The 26,081-nt window shown below is 37.7% G+C and overlaps 1 protein-coding gene and 1 pseudogene across 1 annotated transcript; both read right to left on the reverse strand.

The window, feature by feature from the left end:
* Nucleotides 1-2,481: 2,481 nt before the first annotated feature.
* LOC141425682 (olfactory receptor 56A4-like) lies at nt 2,482-4,321 on the reverse strand (annotated as a pseudogene).
* A 10,592-nt stretch (nt 4,322-14,913) lies between these two features.
* Nucleotides 14,914-15,867, reverse strand: LOC109679635 (olfactory receptor 56A4). The gene has a single exon (XM_020154780.1). It carries the CDS (start codon nt 15,865-15,867, stop codon nt 14,914-14,916), a length of 954 nt encoding a protein of 317 aa, XP_020010369.1.
* Nucleotides 15,868-26,081: the final 10,214 nt, after the last annotated feature.

The raw sequence follows: 26,081 nt of genomic DNA on the forward strand, positions 1-26,081 counted from the left end.
GCTGTAACTCAGGGGCTTTACATCTTTCTGAATATTAATCAGAGTGGCACTCAGCATTAAAGTATCCACCTTTAATATTGCTTGGTTACATGATTTCATCCTTATTAGTCCTGTGCTGGAGTCCACTGACAGCAGTTTTCAAGCAAAATGTAGAAGATGATTGAATTTGAGTAGGTAACTATAGACAAAGGAAACCTAAATCACCTATCCAAACAAACTTTACCAGAGATTCCTGGATTTGATTGGGGGCAGGTGATGGAGTAGGGGGTACACACTCAGCCCTGTCATTGACAGGTATCTATATTTTTTTCTATTGATTAGATATTTAATAACATCTTCCTTTAAACCTATATCCTCCATTTTGAATGTAGGAACTCCACTGATCTACTAAATTACACAAATTAAATACTGAAATACTATAAATTAGCATATTTTTAATGTTTGTTAAAACATTAAAGTGAAATTTTATCAATTAACAGTACTATGTTTTAGAATAAGACTGTATGATCCAAAGAGCACATGGTGGGACCAAAAGTCTTGAGAGAGGCAAAAATCATTTAAGTAACTGAGAACTTGGGTCTGACCCCTGAGGAGTACCATATATCCAGTGGTTTACTTTTCCTTCTCCACTTGGATAGTTATTGTCATTTGAAATGTACAGTCATGGGGAGAAGTTTGGTATGGAATGAAGTTCGCATCCAAGCTGACCTTCTGATATCCCATACCAAACTAGTCCCTCAGTTAATGGCAATTTCACTATTCCCATTGCTCTTGAAAAAACCTGGGTGTCACCCTTTAATCTTTTCTGTATTTTACACCCAACATGTGGACTCTTTGCAAATCGTATGTTCTATGACCTCAATTTTCCCTCGCTACTTTAGTCAAAGCCATTATTGTCACTTTTAACCTGGACTATTGAAGGAAAGTTCCCATTAATTTCCCCTATTCTATTCATGCCACACTATGTCCTGTTGAAAGTGTTTCCTCAATGCAAATCAAAACCACACTAAGATTCTACCTTACTCCTGTTAGAATAGCTAGCATTAAGAACACCACCACCAACAAATGTTGGTGAGGATGCAGGGTAAAAGGAACCCTCATACACTGCTGGTGGGGATATAAGCTAGTACAACCACTTAGGAAAACTAAATGGAGGCTTCTTAAAAACATAAACATAGACCTGCCATATGATCCAGCAATACCACTCCTAGAGATATACCCAAAGGAATGTGATTCAGATTATTCCAAAGGCACCTGCACACCCATGTTTATTGCAGCACTATTTACAATATCCAAGTTCTGGAAAGAACCAAGATGCCACAATACCAATGAATGGATTAAGAAAATTTGGTATTTATACAATGGAATTTTACTCAGCTACAAAGAAGAGTGAAATTTTGTCATTTGCAAGTAAATGGATGGAACCAGATAACATCATCTTAAGCAAAGTTAGCCAGGCTTAGAAGGCCAAAAATCATATGTTCTCCCTCATATGTGGACTTTAGATCTAGGATAAATGCAGTAATATTATTGGACACGGGTCACATGCTAAGAGAAGAACATGTACAGGAGGAATAGGGAAAAGGAAGGAAACCTAAAACTTGAAAGTGTTTGATGTGCCCACTGTAGAGAAGCAAATAAAGTAATCTTAAACTGACAAAAAAGACAACTATGTGAAGGTGACTGGGAAGTAGTGAAGAGGTCTGGTAGAGATGAACCAATTCAGTTGTAATAAACATGTGCATGGAAGCAATCCTAGGAATCTCTCTGTATAGCTATCTTTATCTCAACTAGCAAAAGCACTACATCTTTCTTATTATCGCTATGTCTTCTCTTCAACAAAATTGGAGAAAAGGGCAGAACATGTTCTGCCTGGAAGCGAGGAGGGTAAGGGAGAGGGAGGGGATGGGGGTCAGGGGGAGAGATGGCCCAAATAATATATTCACATATGAATAAATGAATAAACAATTAAAAACAAGAAAGTGTTTCTTCATATCTCTATCCTGTGAGTTAAATACGAAACTGTTTCAGGATGAAAAGACTGAGAATTCCATGGAAGGTGTTACATACTTGTTTATTTAATGATTGAGTGATTGAAGGATCATGTTTGGACAAAGTCAGAATAAAGAACACAACAGACTTTTTTTGCATATTGTGATCACATATTTTATTATTATTTTATTTGCATATAATAGCTGTACAGGGGGGATACATTTTGACATTTACATATGTACTTACAATATATCTTAGATTCGCCCCTCCATCATTCCATAATAGATTCTCAAAGTTGAGTTAAGCACACATTTGTGGAGTAGGAGTAAGAATAAACATTATGACGTAGTTCAGAAGGTTTAAGTTCAAGATGAAGGTGGCAGCATGAATGTCATATTGTGTTTCTTGTGACATTCAGATGAAAAACCAATAAAACATGTCCAGACTTCTACAACACCTTCTACAAAGTCCTCCTTTGACTCACACCTCTCAGCCAAGGTGCTTGATTAGTTTCATAATCCCCTGCTTGATCTCCTGGGTTCGTACTCCATAAACAATGGGGTTGAGGGCTGGTGGGATGAGATGATGCAGGACATTGAGAAGGATAGGTACCTCTGAGGGTATCTTCTTTCCTGCCTTGTTTGTGAAGATGAAGACTAATAGGATTGTATAGAAGAAAAGTATCAGGATGACATGTGAACCACAGGTACTCAAAGCCTTGGTGACTGTACCCCCTGACTGCTGACGTATAACAGCCCTCAAGATGAAGCAGTAAGACAGAAGGATGAGAACCAGGTCAGAACCTAATAGGCATCAAACACTCACAAATTGACAGAGCTTATTTAGGTGAATATCCCCACAGGAGAGCTTTGCTACAGAAATATTGGCACATATACAATTCTCTGTCATGTTGCTGGCACAGTAGTTGAGTCTAGCAGCCAGGACTGGAGTGGGCAGTGTGGCTAGAAGATTGTGGAAGACAATGAAGATGGCTACATTAATGACAAACTGTTCTGTGATGATGAATGGGTAGCGCAGTGGGTGGCAGATGGCCACATAGCGATCATAGGCCATGACCAGAAAGGTGGAGGATTCCATGGGAAGGAAGGTATTCATGATGAACATCTGCAGGAAGCAGCCCACAAAGCTGATGGGCTTCATATTGAACCAGAAGATGAACAGCACCTGCCAGAATCATTGTCTTCAAAAACCCTGTATATCTAGTATCATCCTAGAGTATCTAACCTTAGGAAAACCCTCTGATGGCTAAAAGCTCCAATCCCCCATCCACAGCCCCATAATGCTACCTGGGACGGTATCCTCATTTCATTGTCCATCTTCTATGTCCATCTCAATCTCCAGAGTCTAATTTATACTCTTTTCCTAAAGTTAGACACCAACCTTTAGTTTAGAAAATGTTTGTTTGTATTTCTGTTCTCTGGTGAGCTCCATGGTTTTTATCCAAGCTCCAGGGGGCACATCTACCCAACAGGAACATCAAACACATTAAGTTTAATACTTATATAATACTCTCCAACCCCTTCATACACATAAGAAACTTTTCCACTCCTACTTCCTATCTCAATATTGACATAAACATACATACATTTTAGAAAGTATATTATAGAGCTCTGTGGTGGAGCAGAGGGGTAATTCAGACTCATGGAGAAGTTCCCTAGAAGTAAGGAGAAATTTGGAACTTGAAATATTACTAATAAAGATATTAAAATAGCGGGGAAACAATGGAAACTTGGAATTACACGGGCATTAAGAGGGTCCAGGTGTGGTGGTTCACTGATATAATACTACTACTCAGAAGACTGAGGCAGGAGGATCATGAGTTCCAGGCCAGTCATATAAGTTTAAGGCCAGCCTGGAATACATAGTGAAATCCTGTCTTCAAAAAAACCACCTAAGAAAATGAAGGGAACATATTAGGGTGTGAGGGACCTTTTGTGATGGTATGGGTGACTCACAGAGCACTTTCCTTCAGGAATATGAGGATTTGTAGAAGAAAAATAAAGTACTGTTTAAAGAAATATGACTAAGTGCCTGGAGGAGAGTCCAGGGAGGGTCTGACCTTAGGGATGAGTGTGAGGCAAAGGATGACATCCAGCACAGAAAGGATGGCAAGCAGGTAGTACATGGGTTCATGCAAAGATGCCTCCTGCCAGATGGTGAATAATAACACAAAGTTGGCCCCAAAAGCCAAAACAAGGAGAGGAGCCAGGACAATCAATAGCCAGTGTTGTGTGTCCTGCATTCCTGGAAAGCACATCATTATGAATTCAGTCACCTGGGTCTCTGTGTTGTTGGGAGCTAACACCATGATTGGCAGGTGAGTCTGCTGGAAGGAAAGAGGCAAGAATTCAGGTACTTGACTGTTTCATTAATAACCTCCTAATTGATCTGTCTGCCTCCACTGTAGGCTGCCAAGTTTATCTACCATGCTATTGAGTAACAGTCCATCCAAATTTTAAATTGGACATCATTACCTGTTAAACAATGTCCTTGGGCTGGAGTAGTGGCTCAAGTGGTAGAGCGCCTGCCTAGCAAGCATGAGGCCCTGATTTCCAACCCCAGTACCACAAAACAATCTCCTTAGTACTCATCACTTTATGGACATAGACCTCCCTCCACATGGGTATGTTCCAATCCCAGACAAATTCCATAGTTCACCAACACAAACTTACATGCAGCTATATCTATAAGACAAGATTTGCTTGTGTAAAACACTACTGGGTTTCACATGTATCATCTCCTCTCTTAGAATCCACTCTTTGGCCTCAAATAATTAACTTCCACTTGCCCCATTCTTATCTATACTGAGAGGTACACTTTTTGGAATTTTTATATTGTTTTTCATCTCAAATGTCTTTTCTTTCCATTGCTCCCATATGATCTTCAAATACCCCAAGCATATTGCTTGTAAAGAATTAATAAGACTTACCTATGCTCATCAATGTTTCCTGTTTGTTTTTCAAGTTTGCAAACAGAATTTTTTGTTTTATTATAGCACAGAGAAATACACTAAGCACCTGGTGATATAATAGGCATTTGGTAAGTACACTTTAGACATGTAAGAGTGATAATTGAAAGTGCGATAATGCCCTTGACAGTTACTCTCTATAATTTCTTTATTTTGCTCTACTATAAACCACTGGCCCTGTTGCTTAACACTTAACAGACTTGTTCTAAAAGTCTGAACAAAGCAGAAGGGCAAAAAATCACTTCATGGTGAGAAAAAAACACAAAATAACTTAATAGTGAGAAAAATAAATACCAAAGGCACCTGTGCAATAGCTTTTTTTTTTTTTTTGTATGTTAAGTAAGTACTGAAAATAACCACTGAGTTTTCTGGAAAAATTAGAAAATGAGGTTCCTAAGATAAGAAATAACTAAAGGAATCCCTAAACATGCCCCAGGTCCCAATGCTACACAGACCAAAGCACCATTTTTCTGTGATAATGTTCTTAATCATGCAGGAACATGCTGGTGAGAAAGTTGTCAGGTTTCATGCATTCTCCTTTGAAGCAGGGGAAAACTTTTCTCTTGTAGTTGCATTTTGGAGTGCATTGTTGGGAGCATCTAGGATACGGGATGCAGAAATTCTCCCAATCAAGGTTTGGAGATGTTTATTTATTGATATGTATTATAGAATTCTCATTAGGATTTTCCTTTCACTTAGACCAGTGGTTCTCAAATGTGTGTGCATCGGAATTACCCAAGAGCCTGTTAAAACACAACCCAGTTCTGTGGGTCTGGGAACTTTCTAACAAATATCCAGGTGATGCTGATGTTGCTTTCCCAGGACAAAATTTCAAGAAATAGGGATGATCTAGCATGGTAGTGCTTGCCTATAATCCAGCTATGCCAGAGGCAGAGATTGGGAGAATTGTGGGTTCAAAACCAGCCTAGACAAAATGTTATTCAGACCCCCATCTCAATCCACAATCTGAGTATGGTGGCATACCCCTAAAATCCAAGCTATGTGGGAGGCATAGGTAGGAGGATCACAGTCCAAGATCACCCCAGCAAAAATGTGAGATCCTACCTGAAAAATAACTAAAGAAAAAAAATGGGCTGAGAAGGGTGGCTCAAGTGGTAAAGCATTGGTCTAGTAAGCCTGAGCACTTACCCCGGTAAGCCTGAGTACTCAAACCCCAGTACCACAAAAAGAGGACAAAAAAGAACTTCAAGACTGAGAGTTACAGAATTGATTATATCTGATCATGGTAAGTGACCTAATCCCTGGCTAGATTAATCTCAATCTGAGGCTGCAATCTCAGTTCAGGCAGGTCTAGACAGAACTCTCCTCGGCCTCAGATAAATTGGCTACTTCTCCCATTATCTCCAATTATTTAAGCACAGTGCTGTCCAATCTTTGACCTTCCCATTTGAAAGCTCTCATCCTTCTGTTGACTGGGAATTACATAGATTTCATTTTCATAGTCTTAACTTGTATGCCTATATCTATGCTTCTTAGCCACCTTGCCTAGAAGGATCAAACCAAATTAAGGTAAAGGATGAGGTATCTTTCCTTTTTCTTTATGGTAGTTGGCCCAAATATAGACACATACATCATGCCTATACTAAGCAAAGAAAGAATTCTCCTTCCCACCAATCTCCTTGGCAGAGATGGAGCAGAGCTTGCTGACACTAGCCACACCTTAGTGTGCTCAAATTCTGACATAAGTGATTCTTGGGGTTTTTACATACCAACATCTAGAGCATGTAATAGCATCACTTGAAATAAATAATAACTTCAGAAAGACAAATTTGAAATGTCACTCATGCTTGGTTTTCTCATCTACAGTCCCAAAAATACTTACAGAGAAAGTTTTCTCCAAACAGCAGTTTTGACCCTTTGGTGGGATTCAGGTGGTGTGGGGCTCCTCAGCAAATCACTGGCCTTAATGCTTGTTAATGCTTGTGGCTTTGACACCTGGTGCCTTTATGAAAATGCACTTTGTGTAACAGCCATTCTCCTGTGGCTGGACAGACAAAGAATTAGTTTGGGAATCCTGTTCCCCTGGGCCCCTTCCTTCCTGCAGAGGTGCAGACATTTCCAATGAAAAAGTAAAGTTCTACATTTATATTCAGGTGAAGTGAGAGTAGTAATCACAGTATAATCTCTCTGAAGGTGATTGAGAATTACATAAACTGAAGTGTGTTATTTACAAGGGAAAGGAATATCACTCAGGGACATGGAGAATGTACATTTTAAGACAATTATGCCTTTCTGACTCAATTTTGGTAGGTATTACGTGTTCTGAAGTTCAGTGGATATCCACATATTGAAGATCGAAACTAGATTCCTACCTCTCACCTTGTGGAGAAACCAATTCATAATGGATTGAATACCTTAATGTAAGACCTAAAACTTTAAACTACTTCAGGAAAACATAGGGAAAAAGCTTTGATGATGACTTTCTGAATAAGACTGCAATAGTTCAGAAAACAATAATAAGAATTGACAAATGGCATTGCATCAAATTAATAACCTTTTGCACAGCAAAGAAAACAATTACCAGAATGAAGAAACAGTCTACAAAATTGGAGAAAATCTTTGCCAACTATTCCCTGACCAGAGATTAATATTCAGGATATATGGAAAACTCAAAAAATTAAGCACCAAAAAAGTACAATCTAACCAATAAATGGGCAAATGAACTGAACACTTTTCAATCAAGGAAATACAAATGACAAGTAAATACATAAATAATAATGTTCAGCATCTTTAGCCATCAGTGAAATGCAAATAAAAACTACACTGAGATTCTATCTCACCTCAGTCACAAGAAAACAAAAAGCAACTGATGCAGCAGTACATGTCTGTAGTCCCAGTTACTGGGGGAAGCAGAGACAGGAAGATCATGGTTTGAGGACAGCCTGGGCAAAGTTAGTGCAAGACCCTATCTGAAAATCAAAATAAAATAAAAAAGACTGAGGTGGGGTGGGGGGGATTCAAATTGTAGAGCAACTGCCTAAAAAATACAAGGCCCTGAGTTCAATCTTCAGTATTACAAAAAAAGAAGAAAGGGAGGGAGGGAGGGAGGGAGGAAAGTAGAGAGGGAGAGGGAGAAGAAGGAAGGAAGGAAGGAAGGAAGGATGAAGGAAGGAAGGGAGGAAGGGAAGAAGGGAGAAAGGGAGGAAGGAAGTGTGGAAGGGAGGAAAGAAGGAAGGGAGTGGGGAAGGGAAGGAGGAAGAAAGGAAGGAAGGAAGGAAGGAAGGAAGGAAGGAAGGAAGGAAGGAAGGAAGGAAGGAAGTAGAAAGGAAAAGCAATAAATGCTGGAGAGAACACAAGAGGAAAAAAAAAACCCTTATACACTGTTGGTAAAAATGTAAATTAGTCCAGCCAATATAGAGGTTTGTCAAAGAACTAAAAATAGCACTACCCTATGATCCAGCTATACCACTGCTGGATATATACCCAAAGGGATCAAAGTCAATATACAATAGAGATACCTGCATAGTTATGTTTATTGTGGCCCCATACACAATACTCAAGTCATAGAATCAACCTAGGCACCAATAAATGGATGAATTAATAAGAAAGTGATATATATTCATAATGAAGTCTTATTAAACAATAAAAAATGAAATTAAGTCATTTGCAGGAAAATCAATAGAACTGGAGATCATTGTGTTAAAATTAAAGTAAGTTTTATAAAATATTTTATTTTTCCAGTTTCATGTTAAAAACTATTTAAAAAGTAAGCATTTTATATTTTCTTTTTCTATTTACATACATGAGTACATAATACCCTGTTGAAACTATTCCAAGAATGGGGAAGGAATAAAGGAGAATGATGGAGGGGTGAATTAACTATGATATATTGTAAGAACTTTTGCAAATGTCACAATGTACCCCCAGTACAATTACACGATAATAAAATAAAATATTTTATTGTATCAATTTTTACTATGTTTTAGAAACATCTTCACACAGAGAAAAATATGTTAACTAAAAGAAAACAATTTTACAAAATCCTGAGCATTTATTTAAGTTGCCAGTATTTAATTAGATTGTTAAAAATCAAAGATATATGCTGTTATTTCTAAGGTTATCACCAAAAGAAGAGTAGACAAATGCATTAGAAACTGAATGATCCAAAATAAGACAAGTGTAAAAAAGGAATGCAATGAGATAGATATAAAAACAAGGTGGTAACTGTAAGACAATACAGTAATTGCATTTTAGTAAATTTATCATGCATTCCAAGTAAAAGGCTAAGACCATCAGATTGAAGATCTTCCTGTTGCTTACAAAAGACACACTTTAAATACAAGTATCTAGAGTGATTAAAAACAAAAGAATAGGAAGAAATAAATCATGAAAACTTTAACCAGGAGAATTCAGGTGGTGATACTAATCTGATTAATGCAAACATTAAGCTACAGATAAACATGGATATTTTATAATGATAAAGTGGTCATGATGGTGAATTAGGTGACAACTTCTACTGAAATAACAACTTCCATTAAAATAAAGCAAAATTGACAGAAACAAGTGAGCTAAGTCCCACATCATGGTGAGGGACTTCAACACAACTCCATGGAATGATGATAGAACAAGCTGTGAAAAAGAAAATTCACACAGACATAAAAGATCAGAACACATAATTAGCAAACCTAACCCAATTGACATGTACAGAACATCAATACCCAATAACAACAGAATTAACTGTTTCAAGTATATTATAAGCCATTTACCAACATAGCTTCTGAATAAGACTCCAATAGCTCAGGAAATAACAGCAAGAATTTTCAAATGGGATTGCATCTGATTAATAAGCTTTTGCACAGTAAAGGAAACAATTATCAGAGTAAAGAGACAGCCTATAAAATGGGAGAACAATGTTAGTCAGCTATTCTCTGACAAGAGATGAATATGCAAAGTATATAGAGATCTCAAATAATTTAACACCAAAACATCCAAATAATCTAATCAATAAATGAGCAAATAAACTTAACATACAGTTTTCTTTTATTTTCTTTTGGTTTTGGTGGTGGTTCTGGGGTTTGAACGCAGGGCCTCACGACCACTATGCAGGCACTCTATCACTTGAGCCATGCCCTTATCCCTGAACAGAGTGATTTCAAAAGAAGTACAAATGACCAACAAATACACAAAGAAATGTTCAACATCCTTAGCTGCTTTGGGAATTCAAATCAAAACTACCTTTAGGTCTGGAGTTGTGCCTCAATGGGAGAGTGCTTACCCAATATGAACAAGGCCATAGGTTTGATCCCTAAAACATTAAGTATTTAGTTAGTTAGTTAGTTAAAAATTTAAAACACTACCATGAGATTCCATCTCACTCCAATTAGGCAGCTAATATCAAGAAAGCAAACAACAATTGCTGATGAGGATGCAGAGAAAAAGGAACCCTTGTATACTGCTGGTGGGAATGTAAATTAGCATGGAGAAATCTGCATGGAGATCCCTCAAAATCTAAAAATAAAACTTCCATATTACTCAGCTATATTACTCCTGGGTATATACCAGAAAGAATGTTAAGTCAGTATAAAATAGAGATACTTGACACCCATTTCATTGCAACACTATTCATGGTAGTCAAGTTATGGAATCAGCCTGCATGCCATGGATGCATGAATAAGAAACTGTGGTATGTATACACAAGGGAGTATTACTCTGCCATAAAGAAGAATGAAATTATGGCACTTGCAAGAAAATGGGTGGAACTAGAAATCATTATGTTAAACAAAATAAGCCAGACTCAGGTTTTCTCTCACATGCAGAATCAAAATTAAAAAAAAAATACATGAAAGCAGAAATGGGTCTATTTGGGAAAAGGAAGCAGATAAACAGGATGGGAGGATGGAGAAGAGAGGGAAATAGGAGGGGTAAACATGATTAAAGTGGATTACGTACATGTATGAAAATGCATAATGAAACCCAGTAAAAATGTATCAAAAATAAAAAGTAAAATCTTCATTTGCTTTTTAAAAAATTTACCAAAAATGACTAAATATTGAAATATAAAATGTCTCAACAAGTTTCAAACTATTAAAATAATTCATAATATGTTATTTGACAGCAACAGAATTATTATAAAGCAATAATATAAATGTAGCTAGAAAAATCTATACTTCACAAAAATTAAAGAATAAAAAGCTAGATAATCTGTAGGCCAAAGGAATAAATCCAAATGTAAAGCTATAAACTTTTGATAATAATATATCACATAAGCAATTCTATAGGAGAATGGAGTACCCAGAATATATATCAAAATATATATCAAAATATATATCAAAAATATATATATCAAAATATATATCAAAAATATATACCCATATATGTATATTATATATAATATTTAACATATTTAGTGTTATGTTCAATAAATGTTATATATGAATGGTAAGAAATAAATAAAAATAAATGATTAAATATTCCATCTTTTCAGAGCAGCAGAAGGAAAATAATAATTGAAATCAGAAAGACCTTAAAAGAAACTCAATAAACCCCCAGCACAAGAAACCTGAAGAAAACTACAAGGTAGATTAGAACCAAACTGCTCAAAACCAATCATGAGGAGAAAAGGTTCAAAGCAGCTCAGAGAGAAGGACAAATTTGTTACAAAGTCAAAAAGTTAAGAATAACAGAGTTCTTATCAGAAAAAAAAATTAAGTGTGGATATATGGGGCAATATCATTAAAATACTAAAAATGCTGTCAAAACAGAATTCAATACTAAATATATTTTTTTAATTAAGGAGAAAGAAGTCTTCTGCAGCTATACTAAAAATCTGAACACATTCATCACCAGGAACCTTGAATTGCAATATACATATATTTTTTCACCAAATGATACCAAATGGTAAACTGTAACACACAAAAGACAAAACCATTCCAGAAATCGTAACTACATAACAAACCTGTAAGTATTCTAGTGTAAGGCTGTTATACCACGTAGGACACAGTATATCACTTGAATGTTAACACTTTATCATTTAATGATGTAAGCTATAAACTCCAAAGCAATAAACAAAATTTTAAAAACCAAAAAGTCATAAAAATCAAAACAGGAAATAAAATGAGATTAATAATACTCAATTATCCAAAAGAAAGGATAAAAGAAACATGTTTTAAAGAGCACCAGGGCTGGTGTGAGAAAAGGGGCCCTGTCTGAATGAAATAAAGCAGACATAGATACATTCTTTGATGTGTGAATCTTTTAACATCTGATCTGCCTCTAGTCCAACCCCTCAAATACCTCCACGGCACTTCTTACAGAATAATTTGAATGACATCAATTTGGTCATGTTATTGCTCCTTTAAACATCCTTCTCATTCCCATGGATGGCTTGTGGTTGATAATTAACTCTATAGACAATTTTCATTGTTTCTGTACAGTATTTCAGCCCCACTCTGTATAGCTAGCCGTACTTTATCTCACTCCTGTGACTTTACACGTGTTATCTCCTCAGCCCAAAAATGCCCTCCCTATTTCATTTCCCTAAATCTTTTTGTCTTATTTTGTCTGTGTGTTACATGTTCCCCAGTATCACAATCCTAGACAAAATTAGATACTTCTCCTTGTGTCCATTAAATAACTTGAACACAACTATTCAATCCCTTGCCTCTCTTCTAATAGTCAACAGCATTTTAAGCCTCTGTTCTGCCTCTAATCTCAGGACTTTGTGCAGATTTTCTCAGAGGATAGGTATAGAGTTGCAGGGAAAAAATGAGTCACAATGAGGCAGATCATTTCATCTGTATCATATCTCTCCATTTGATCATTTTCTGGTTGCTGTCCCAAATATTCAGCCATCCCAGGATAGAATATGCAGGATAGGAAAGAGAACTTCCTGAGGTGGAAGGAGTAGAGTGTGTCAGTTAACTATAAAAGAACATGGGAGCCAGGCGTGGATGGCTTATGCCTGTCATCCTAGCTATTCAGGAGGCAGAGATCATGAGGATCATGGTTCAAAGCCACCCAGGCAAATAGTCCACAAGACCCTATCTCAAAAATACCTAACACACAAAGAGCTGGTGGAGTGGCTCAAGGTGTAGGCCCTGAGTTCTAACTGCAAAATATAAAAATAAATAAATAAAAAGGACACAGGGAATGTCCCCTGTGACCAAATAAGCCCCACTTGGAGTTTTAGTTCTCTGTGATTTCCTGTTTATAAATTAATAGTGTGTTTGGGACTCTAAGTGAGAAACCTCATAATTTAGTTATAGTACATCCAACAACCAGAAAAATACATAATAAGAAAACAATTAATCATTCTTATATGAGAAAACCGGAACTCACATTGAGGTCAGTGAGTCAAAAGTCATTCATCTTATAAGTGTCCAAATTGGTATATTCAGGGGTTTTACATAAAAGTCTCATTCCAAGACAAGCATGTAACTGTGAGGTACATAAGGCTTTTTGTAAGGTGATTTGGAAAACACATTATATAAACAACCTAATTCTTTCCCTAAGTTTACAGAGGAAGAAACAATTTGTGACATTTTACACACTTTAATTCAACAAAAATATAGAACGCACTCTATTAGCAGCCTTAAAATATCTAAAGCTGAAAACATGTGTACAGCTCTTCACCATCCTTGGAGGAGTTTATAATCTAATATCAGAGGGAGTTGTACATGCATTCACGGTCCAAGGTGAACTGATTAATTCCATTAGCATGAATAAAAGAGGACACTGTGGAGCAGGCAGTGTTTAAACTGAGACTTCTAGAATGGGCATAGTGTGTCAAGTGCAGACACAACTGTTAGGTTTTTCTCAGAGGATACTTGAGTGTAGGCTTAAAAAAATCAGCAGATAGGGATGTATCTTGGAAAAATGAACTAGGAGTAGTCTGGAAGTATTGGTAAAAGAAGAGTGTTTGAGAAGTCATATTTTGGCTAGGATCAGCCTTTGAAGCTATGAGACAGAAAAGAGAGATATCAAAGTTATTATTCTGATGAAAGCAGCACTGTAGAAGTGAGGAATTACTACTGTGGTCATTCCAGATCAGCTCTATTGGGAGACATTCTCAAGTGACTCTTAGGAAATAGTACATAGGAAGTTCTCACTACTATCTCAAAAGAAGCCTGTTTATTTAATGTAAAACAATCCCAAAAACTATCAATCAATGTCTAGTTTCAGCATTTTAGGGCATGATCAGGATGAGAATTGCAAAGAGTAAAATACACTTATCCTTATTCCACAAACCCGCTTACTCAGATGCCTAAATTCTATGGAAGGCTATGCAGAGTCATTTCTGGATGTGAATATTGACACAACAGAACTGAAAGTAGAATGAGATAGAAAATTTAACTTGATATTAAAGACAAGCATGTACACACAAACATGAGTCATTTTATACTTTTAAACATCATTATAAATAAGGAAAAAACTACAGGAAATTTATACTCTAAAGAATTGGTGTTAAGTAAAAATATTGATAATATCTGTTGGATAGAAGAAGCAGTAGATCACACGTCTCATTCATTCCATGTGAGATCAAAGTTCTAGAGTCAATTTTTGTACATCCACAAGACACCCATTTGTGGCACAAAACCAGAATGGGCTATGTCAGGGAAAAATAAAGAAATCTAACACATCCATAAGTATTAAACAATTTAGGAAATGGAGAAGCATTTAAAATTATTGGAATCATATTTATTCTTTATTTGACAAACAATGTCTTTCATAGTTCCTGTAATTAAGACTTGACGGGTCAGTGAGAACTTCCAGATAGTTCCAAAACACATAAAAACTAAGGTTTTACTCTGTAAAATTAAAAATAATCAAGATTCCAGATTGAATATGCCATAAACAGCAATGAAGAAAAATTCAAAGTTACTCCTGCAGCATTTAAATTTCCTATGCATTATGAAAATTATTTCCCATTTCCCATTTCTGTTCACAAGGCCATGCCTCACCAAGTTTACTTCTTACAGGCTTTTCAGCAGGTTCTGGATTCCCTGCTTGATCTCCTTGGTTCTCACACCATAAACAATGGGGTTCAGAGCAGGGGGAATTAGGTGGTGTAAGATGTTCAGCAGTATGGGGACATCTGGGGGAATTCTTTCCCTGGCCAGGTTAGTGATGACCAGAACCAATAGGACTGTGCTGAAGAAGAGGATGAGGATGAAGTGGGAACCACATGTGCTTAGGGACTTGGACACAGCACCTTCAGCCTTGATTCTTAACACAACTCTCAAGATAAAGGAATAGGAGAGAATAATAAGGATAAAGTCAGAGCCCAGCAGGGTCCAGCCTGCCACAAACTGGTACAGTCGATTGAATGTGATGTTGTCACAAGAGAGTTTGGACACAGACAGGTTAGTACAGATACAGTTCTTGATTATATTCCCTGCACAGTATCTTAGTCTGGCAGAAAGGATGGGAACAGGAAGAGAAAAGAGGGCATTTCTGGCTATAACAAAGATGGCAGCCCTAGTCACAAATTGATCAGTGATGATGGAGGGGTAACGCAGAGGGTGGCAGATGGCCACATAGCGGTCATAGGCCATGACCATGAAGGTGCAGGACTCCATGGTCAGGAAACTGTTCATGATGAACATCTGGAGGAAGCAGGCAGAGAAGCTTATGGCTTTGTTGTCAAACCAGAAGATGTCCAAAACCTTAGGGATGACGGTGAGGCAGAGCACGACGTCCAGCAGGGACAGGAGGCTGAGCAGGTAGTACATGGGCTTGTGCAGAGAGGACTCTAGGCGGATGGTGATGAGAAGGGTGGTGTTAGCCCCCATAGCCAGGAGGAAGAGGAGGCTGAGGGGCAGGGAGAGCCAGTGCTGCCAACTCTGATAGTTAGGGAAGCAGATGAGGAGGAATTCGGAGACTGGAGAGGTGGAGTAATTGCTAGACAGTGCCATGGAAGGTACCATGATCAAGTTGAAACCCCAGAGCACCTTATAATGAAGGACTGAATATATGACATAGAAAGTATGTGTTCTAGATGTAGTTGAACTTTAGTTTCCAGTGGGGCTTGAACCTGTCCCAACGAGATTTTAAAACACCATCATTGTCGTCATTGTCATCAACATCTATTGGACCGTGTGTTATGTGCCAGGCACTCTGCTGCAGGCTCTATATTCATTTATCGCATTTCATCCTTTAAAAAAATACTGAGCAGTAACTAGTATTGTTGTACTACTTTCACAGATAATTAAAATTATATAAGGGGAAGAAGAGTAGTTTAATCATAATTAGAGATCCAGTGTAGTACAGTCAGTACTATGAGTCACAGACTCTAGAGTGTCTGTCTTCACTCACTACAGTATATAGCCTCAACAGCCACAAGTATTTAATTAAGTCCTTCCTTTTTTTCCCTTTCTTCCATCTTCCTTCCTTCCTTTCTTCAGGATTTATTTTTTTTTTTATTTTTTTTGCTGGTTTAATACATTTTATTTTATTTTTTATTTTTTTCATTTTTCTTTTATTATTCATATGTGCATACAAGGCTTGGTTCATTTCTCCCCCCTGCCCCCACCCCCTCCCTTACCACCCACTCCGCCCCTTCCCTCCCTCCCACCCCCTCAACACCCAGAAGAAACTATTTTGCCCTTATTTCTAATTTTGTTGTAGAGAGAGTATGAGCAATAATAGGAAGGAACAAGGGTTTTTGCTGGTTGAGATAAGGATAGCTATACAGGGCATTGACTCACATTGATTTCCTGTGCGTGGGTGTTACCTTCTAGGTTAATTCTTTTTGATCTAACCTTTTCTCTAGTACCTGTTCCCCTTTTCCTATTGGCCTCGGTTGCTTTAAGGTATCTGCTTTAGTTTCTCTGCGTTAAGGGCAACAAATGCTAGCTAGTTTTTTAGGTGTCTTACCTATCCTCACCCCTCCCTTGTGTGCTAAAGCTTTTATCATGTGCTCATAGTCCAATCCCCTTGTTGTGTTTGCCCTTGATCTAATGTCCACATATGAGGGAGAACATATGATTTTTGGTTTTTTGAGCCAGGCTAAACTCACTCAGAATGATGTTCTCCAATTCCATCCATTTACCAGCGAATGATAACATTTCGTTCTTCTTCATGGCTGCATAAAATTCCATTGTGTATAGATACCACATTTTCTTAATCCATTCGTCAGTGCTGGGGCATCTTGGCTGCTTCCATAACTTGGCTAGTGTGAATAGTGCCGCAATAAACATGGATGTGCAGGTGCCTCTGGAGTAACAGTCTTTTGGGTATATCCCCAAGAGTGGTATTGCTGGATCAAATGGTAGATCGATGTCCAGCTTTTTAAGTAGCCTCCAAATTTTTTTCCAGAGTGGTTGTACTAGTCTACATTCCCACCAACAGTGTAAGAGGGTTCCTTTTTCCCCACATCCTCGCCAACACCTGTTGTTGGTGGTGTTGCTGATGATGGCTATTCTAACAGGGGTGAGGTGGAATCTTAGCGTGGTTTTAATTTGCATTTCCTTTATTGCTAGAGATGGTGAGCATTTTTTCATGTGTTTTCTGGCCATTTGAATTTCTTCTTTTGAGAAAGTTCTGTTTAGTTCACTTGCCCATTTCTTTATTGGTTCATTAGTTTTGGGAGAATTTAGTTTTTTAAGTTCCCTGTATATTCTGGTTATCAGTCCTTTGTCTGATGTATAGTTGGCAAATATTTTCTCCCAGTCTGTGGGTGTTCTCTTCAGTTCAGAGACCATTTCTTTTGATGAACAGAAGCTTTTTAGTTATAGGTAAGAACTTTCTCAACGAAACCCCAGCAGCACAGCAACTACGAGATAGCATAGATAAATGGGACCTCATAAAACTAAAAAGCTTCTGTTCATCAAAAGAAATGGTCTCTTCAGGATTTAGAAGGGACAGCTTTACAGAGAGCTTGGCTTAGCTGACTCCATCTAGGCCCAAGGAAAGCCCAGCCCTCTACTCTGCAGAACAAGACAGACCCTGACTTCAGGATTCATTATTTTCATTCTCAGGAAGTATTGGATTAGAGTCAATGAAGCTCTTGACCCTCCCCCAGAGGTAATATATTCTTCCTTCCACAGAGAGGATTTCACTTTAAAGGAATAGTACTCATCATTCACTAATAAGGTTATTTCCTATTGTTCTTGTTTGTTAAGGTTTGACAGTGTTTTCTTTGGTTTAGTTCCTTAGGAGAGGACGGTGACTATGTTGTTCTGGTGACAGAGAGTGAGGAGTACATGAGGAGGTGCACTAAAATAACTCTGCAAATAAAAAGCAGGACCTTTGATGGGCACCCCAAAAGAGGAACACAGTTTGAAATTTAGGCAGGAGAAATATTGTGTTAGTCTAGGCAGAAACTTAAGAGAGCCCTAGAGTCTTCGGGAATGCCAAGAGTTTGGCCCTAAGAGTACCTTTCTACTTCTGGGAGATGGAATAGCATGGCTATCTTCTGCTCACCCTTGTGGGTTTCCTGACACATACTGCTCTAGTCAAGCTAACAACCTAATCTGTCACAGGAACACTATCCAAAGATGAGCCACCTCTTATAAGGTCTTGAGCGATGTGCTGTGAATCCTTTCTTTTCTCACTCTGAGGAAACTCAGCCACAGACAGTGCACCATGAGAAAGATGATACAACAAGAGTGCTCTGGGCCTGTCTGGAGTCTGATCCCTGATCTGTTATCTGGGTGAATACTCAGTAGGGTTCTCTGAATTGTCCCATCTCTAAAGCTGCACCCAGATGCTCCCTGCTCCTTAGGCAGTGATCCTTTTCTCTATACCAAGAGTCATTTCTTTACTTCAGAATGGATATGAAGAAATGGGTTGAAGAGACATTTCAAAATCAAAATCAGCTCAAATTACATGGAGTGGTTGAGTAAAGAAAGGCATTTGAAGATTCATTATGTAAACATTGCCTAAACATGTACATGCTGCTTTCTGTTGATCAAGGAAATGTTGAAGAAGAAGGCAGACAGGTTCTGCCTGAAAGTAAAGAAGTTGGGGGAGAGGGAAGAAGCAGGGGAGAGAGATGGCTCAAGCAATGTATACACATATGAATAAATGAATAAACAATAAAAAAAGAAAATGAATGAATCTATGTCTTAAATCTCATGTCACAGTGTTAGAGATGACTTTCTAATTTTCTTTTTTGAGATCTTGTGAAAAATTTTACTCAGAAATTAGAGGGGCATGGGAAATGAACAAGTTTTAAGAATTAAAACAAATAAATCTAAATTTGGAGTTTCTGTCTGAGATATTTATAAATGTCAATCATTGAAAATATAATATAATGCATAAAAATGAGAAGAAAATTCAAGTCTTTACATGAAAATGTGCTTCTTGCTCTTTTTTGATAACTCTTTTATTTTATTATTTATTTATTTTTTATTCATTTATTCACATGTGCATGTATTGTTTGGGTCATTTCTCCCCTCTGCCCCCCTCCCCCACCCTCTCCCTCCTTTCCCCCCTCAGTTCCAGGCAGGTCCTGTTCTGCCTTTATCACTAGTTTTGTTGAAGAAAAGAGACAAGCATAATAAGGAAGACAAACTGTTTTTGCTAGTTGAGTTAAGGATAGATATCTAGAAATATTCCTAGCATTGCTTTTATGTACACATGTAAGAAATAAAAATTAAAGAAGTATTAGCTTATAATGGGAAAGATCTAAGTATATTCAAAGTCTAAAGTTTAAGAATTTTCCATTGATGTAGATAGTTAGTGATTAGGAGGGAAAGGAAATGTTTGATGGAACAATGTTCTAGTTAAGATAGAAGAGGATTAATCCAATAGTATCAATGAGAATTCTTGGCTGAAACAATGGCATAAACAGAGTAACTTCCCTTTACTCTTCTTTTCACACAAAAAAATTTTCTATTCTGGAAACCAAGAGTGAGTACTATCACATGGCTTTGTGTTACGTACTTTGGTAATGGGACAAAATGGAATAAAAATATAAAGTTGGATCTCCCACAGAAAAACTAAATTGCCACCTTGGCCCCCCAGTTATCATACCATTTTCAAATTCTGGGATGAAAGCAGTGTCCAATTACCTGGACTGAAAATGGCTTTTGCTTTGAAGCAAGAGAAAATTACCTGTGTTCATGGACATTTTGGGAGGTGAAGGGAAAGTATCTTTTTGCTCTGTTTTAGATAAAATATAGTTTCTTTCCAGATAGCTTATTCTTTAGAATGCTGGATGCTTTTTGTTTGTTTGTTTTTCCTCATAATAAAAAAAGATCAGTCTTGCTACTGGTAATATAGCAGCCAATGTTCATGAGTAGCATCTAGGCTCAGTTCTCTTTTACTGAGAACACAAAATTTTTAATAGTTTTTTTTTTTTTACTTCTACTTCATGCCATCCTGCCACATATGTTCTATCTTAGGAATAGTTCAAATATTTAGCATTTCATACTTAGGGTACAAGTACATATCTATATTTGATACAACTACAGTCTCCAACTTAAATATCTGATAGAAGATAGAAGCTTCTGACAGAAGCTTAGATTATTATCAGGCTATCCTCTATTTCCAGGCCAACCTGTCTCCTTTCTTCTTCATTATCTACCTTAAACCAGTAAAACTGTTTGCTTTAGAATCTGAACAATGAATTCCTTATAGAGCATCACAAAGATTGCAAAAAAACCATAACTCTTTCTTCAGAGACACCTTTGAGGATTAGAACTAGGTACCTTAAGAGAAGTAATCAAAATAGTTCAGGTTCACCAAAGGTAGATTAGAAGCTAGTTAATGAATGAGTTTTAGGTAAATAAGCCTATAAAGAGTCCCATTGACCTGGTAATTAAAATTGTCAATGCTTCCTTATGGTTAGGATCTAATTATCCTATCATATGGATTCATGTTCTAAAAACTCATCTGCTATGATTACAGTTGTTTCTTTGTGCATTACCATCTGTTTTCCCACATGACTAAGCAAAGAGAAAAAAAATGTAGTAATATGACTGATAATGGTAATGGCTGTCATAACTAAAGAAGTGGTAACAAGACACCAAGAAGTTTTGGCAAGATGAGAAAGCATGACCCAGAAGCATATAATCAACATGGCTGAAATTACTGATCATGCACAGCTGTCTACCAGACGTGTCTCCTCCAGGAGGGTTGAGGTGTATATGAGAAGGCCTCACACTCAAGCTTCTAGAGAAGATAATGAAAGCATTTATTTGGTCCAAGGACTTACAAATATTTCAAGTTTTCTAAATACAGATTATGTATAATACACATTAGAAAAAAAAACTTTTCTATCCTTTGTAGGCCTTTATGACAAAACAAGGATTCATAGCTAAAACTAGAGTTAAGACGATTCTGTATCAGTTTTGCATATGGCATCAGGAAAACGACCCTCAGTGTGAATCTAAGAGATAAGACAGATAGGAAACATACTCTCCTTTTCTAAAAATATTTCTTCCTTCCAATATCCTCAAGTCTGGCTCCTCAGAATGACTTCATCAAGTTCAACAAGTGAGAAAATAGCCAGTACTTTCTCAGTACCTGGTCTTAATGCTAAGTATCCTATTATACAGCATGGTTTAAGGTAATCCTGCTATCTTTTGAGAGCTTAATTAATAGAGAAAATTGACTTGCAAACCTTTTTACTTCTGTAGAGTTGTGGCTGTCATAATGCTGATTATTAAACAGTAGAAAAGAGAAAAAGTACAGATGAATGATGCAATGAGATACAGTTTAAAAATTGGTCTCAGATAGAAAAGAATTCCAATTCTGACTCATTCTATAATTCCCTAACTACTTAAATTCTATTGTCCATTTTTCTCGTTGATGAAATAGAACAAACAATACTTAACTTTAGGTGTTTCTATGGGGAGGGAAAAGGGCTATCATTTCCTGAAGTCTTTTTAGGTCAAGAACATTAAAGAAGTATACAAAAAAAAAGAGGCCTTAATACTATCCTTAAAAAGGCAATAGTGAGAGTAGAATGACTCAATTAGGTAGATGTTAAATAATGATCACTGATGAGCTATTAGAAGATAGTAGAGGTAAAATTCCTTGGAATAAAGAAGTAGAGAGAGAAAATGAGTGACCAGTGACAGCCTTGTGAGCATCCTTAGAAATCTGTCTGTGAGTTGATACCTTCATGTACACTGTGAGGAATCACAGAATATTGTGAAGAGAAAGTGGTGGGCTACAGATGGTGCCTTAGTCTATTTGGGCTGCTATATCAAAATACTGTAAACTGCATGGCTTACTAATCACAAACATTTTTTTCACAGTTCTGAAGACCAGGCAGTCTAAGATCAAGGAGCCAGCAGATTTGGTGTCTGCAGAAGGCACAGATTTAATTTGCAGATGACACCATCTCCCTGTGTCCTCACATGATAAGAGATGCTCACTAGATCTCTGTGGTCTAATTATAAGGACACTAATCACAATTTTGAGCTTTTATGACCTATTCAACTTCTAAAAGTCTCCCCTCTTAGTACCATCAACTTGGAAGTTTGGATTTTAACATAAGAACCTTGTAGGGACACAAACATTCAGATCATAGCAGGTGGGTCAAAGAGAATCACAGAGTGTAGGGAGGTTTTTTGGAAAGTCCTGAAAAGTCCAAATGAAATGTGATTAAGAGCCAAACATAGAGAGTTGCCATGCATAAGGAGAAGAAAGAATATGTTTGGGGATGGGAAGGAGTCAAGAAAATGTAGTGTAAGGAGTCCGAGGAGGCAGGAAAAGATTAGTCAAAGCTGTCTCCTATCTTTTAATGATTAGAAGGAGGAAATATGTCCTTCCCATTCATACCTCCTGTAAGACTGATAGCTTCTTCCAGGTAATAATGTGCTTACAACTTTCTGGGGTTTTTTGTTTTGTTTTATAGGTCTCTCTCTCTCTCTCTTTCTCTCTCTCCTTCGTAGTGAAACTGAGGCCTCCTGATGTGAAATATAGAAAATTGTTGGTGATCTGGGGCATTGCTGTGATCTTTAGTACTCCAACTCATCAGTTCACACTCTCTGATATTAGAGAGTGGTGATAGGGATTCCTTGCTCTACACATTGAAGACCAAAAAGTATAGCCTCCAAACATGAGTTATTGACAGTCTGGAAAGATCAGATAAGCATTGAAAAATCAAAATGACAGTGGAAAATCTAGGTCCAGCTATGACTGCCTATATGCAGGAGCAGTCCCCTTACCTCCCAGATGAACTTAGATTAGGGCAGAAAAGAAATCTTGACCCAACCAGACAGAATACCTTTTTTTCCTAGCCATGTTGTAGATAAAAATCTAAACCTATAGAAGTTTTGAGTCCAAAAGACACAAAAGATTCAGCTTGAGCTCTGAAAGAAATAAGTCTTTGGTCAATGCCCTCTGTACCAGGATCTAAATACCTTGGCATTTACTATACCAGACCCTATTGAAGAGCTCTACCTTCTTTCCATACTCAGCTTCTGAAATCTCCCTCATCCTTCAGTATTTCCTGAATCATGGTTTTCCTGGTCTCACCTTAAGACTCACCTGCTCCAGGAAGCTGTACTGCTGCTGTTTCTGGATGCTGGATGCAACACAATGATGTATATTCCACTATGCCTCCTCCTTCCCCACTGCTCACAGAAGTTGGTGCTCTTGTTAAACAACTGGAACCAGAGCCCTATAGTATATTTCCCTGAAGGGAGATAATAAAAGGCGTAATTCAGCATTGGGAGTAGAATGAAGGTGGGAGAGACCAAAAGTACTTAGGGAATCTAAATAAAGACAAAGGTATTATGCAAAGTGAAATAAGCCAGACACAGGAAGAAAAATATTGCATGAACCCACTTTATGTGTGTAATTTTAAAAAGTCAAATTCATAGAATCATTGTTAACAAGGGACAGAATCAAGGAAAAGGAGAGATGCTGGTTACAGTGTACAAAGTTTCAGTCAGAAAAGATGAGTGAACAAAAAAAAAGAAAAGATGAATGAGTTCTAGAGATGGTTGTGCAGCACAGGGATATAATCTACTTAAAATTTGCTAAGACAATAAGATCTTAATTGTTCTCACTACAAAAAAATGCTAACTGTGTGAAGAGATGGATACATTAATTAGCTGGACTATAGTAGTCAGTTCAGTGCATATATTGGTATTGACCTTCTATTCTGTTGATGGGAATGTAAATTAGTACAACCATTATGGAAAGCAGTATGGAGATTCCTTAAAAAACTAAAAACAGAACTGCCATATGATCCAGTGATGCCAGCGTTGCAGTGGCAATGTCATTCTCGCAATACCCTCACAAGCATGCCTTAGCCAGCCTATCAAAAATCTCACCAAAAAACCTCCCATCAACCCCCATCAAAAAACCTGTGTCCTCCTTTAAAGAGTCTTTCATATCCAGTGGTTAACGAGGAGGTGGAGCAACAGTTCTCGGGAGGGGAGTGACATTGTAACAAGAGAAACCTGCGTTCCTACTTCTCTGAATGTAAACAACTTAGGAAAAGCAGCTGTGCTGCATTTCACACTCTTCTGCAGCTGGGGCCATGCCAAACTCAGCCTGCCGACTGTTGGGCACAGCAGTGCTTATGTCACGTTCTCATGGGCTCCTCATAATCCGCTCCCCACAAGAATCCCATTAGGTTTTGGGGGTTTTTTCGGGGGAAATGGTGAAGGGGGTATTGCAAAAGAAACATGAGTTTGACTTTCAAAGGAAATATTTGATTTTTACTTCAAATTTTTAAAAATTACTGATCCTGTGGCAGGAAGGCAGAAAGGGGAAAGAGAGATTAATGAGTGCTACTGTAAAACAAAGAAAAATCAGAGTTGGGGAATGTTACCTGGAGACCAGAAGAGGGTCACCTCACACCAGAGGTTAAAACAGCCAATGAAATAATGTGATTATATATGGGACAACCTATAACCCCCCCCATTTCTGTAACCTGCTCTAAATGGCATATAAGGAAAGCCCCCTTTGTTCTCGGGGCTCAGCTTTTGGACTGGTGTCTGCTGAGTCGCTGCTGGCTTGCTTAATAAACTTGCTTCCCAAAAGCTTTGGTGCCCTGAGCCTTCCTGCAATCATCCTAATATTTTACAAGGAGGAAGTAGGCTCTAATGCAGTTCCACTCCAAAGTCACACTCTTCAATGCCTGCTGCACATAAGGTCAGGCGGAACATAGTAAAAGACATGATCCTTCAAAGGCAGAATCAAGAACAATGATCAAGATACAAATACTGTGGTTGCAAAAGCTCTTCCCAGAAAATACAACCAGTGCATAGTCAGACAACATCCCATATTGGCATTTAATAATGCTGCAACTCTTGACCAAAGCATTAGAGTATCACCATCAACAAGGTACTCCTTAAGGAATTTCATGCTCCAGTTCCAGTTGGGAAATTTTGTGGCCTCTACTCAGTTTCTGCCCCACCATTAGATAAGTGGAGGGAGGAGGAATGTCACCAGTCTAAAAAAAGAGTTATGCCTGGACCTGATGGAAAGGGTCACACACACAACTGGAGATCGTGAACTTTATGTTGCCTGCAGTAACCAGATTAGCATTGGAGTTCATAAGTATACTTTATACGTGGCAGAAAGAGAAATGAGTATCTGTGGACCACCCTCTCCTGCAGACAGTTGGATCTATGTGAGGAATTTAGATAATGGGATCAGAGAGAAAACTATGCAAGTCTCCTAGTTTAGGTTCCTAAAACCACCTGCATATTCCCTCTTCACTTCCCTGATGACCAGATTGAGAAGCAGCAGTACAGGACCTTCAGGGTCTAGAACATGGAGAAGCCCCATAATAGATGAAATATGGGTCCTACATGTTGACATGGAGCAAAGTCTCCAACCACTGAAATGGGATGTGGATTAGACTATACTTTCTTGTGTTAAGCTACTGAGGTATTGTTGTTAGGACTACCTTTTCTTGCACTGATTAATTCAGTGTTACTCTGCCATTGCCGTCTATACCCTGGAGCATGAAAACTATAAATCTATCCAGTCCAAAGTCTAAAATATAGCTCAATTACTAGACGGTGTAGTAGAAAAAATTGAATTAGGCAGCAAGTATGCCTAATTTTTCACTTCTTTCTCTGGCTCCAATTAATTGAATGACCATTCATAAATTTTTTTGCTCAGTTGCCTCATCTAAAGAAAATGAGAATAATAATAGTAATTCATAGGCTATTTAGATCATAATATCTCTGAAAGTAGATAATTCTGAAAGTGTGAAGGAGCA

Source organism: Castor canadensis, chromosome 1 (genome assembly GCF_047511655.1).
Source record: "Castor canadensis chromosome 1, mCasCan1.hap1v2, whole genome shotgun sequence".
Classification (NCBI taxonomy): domain Eukaryota; kingdom Metazoa; phylum Chordata; class Mammalia; order Rodentia; family Castoridae; genus Castor; species Castor canadensis.

Coding starts and splice junctions, on each gene's coding strand:
- LOC109679635 (XM_020154780.1), bottom strand. CDS start 15,867: ATGGTACCTTCCATGGCACTGTCTAGCAATTACTCCACCTCTCCAGTC.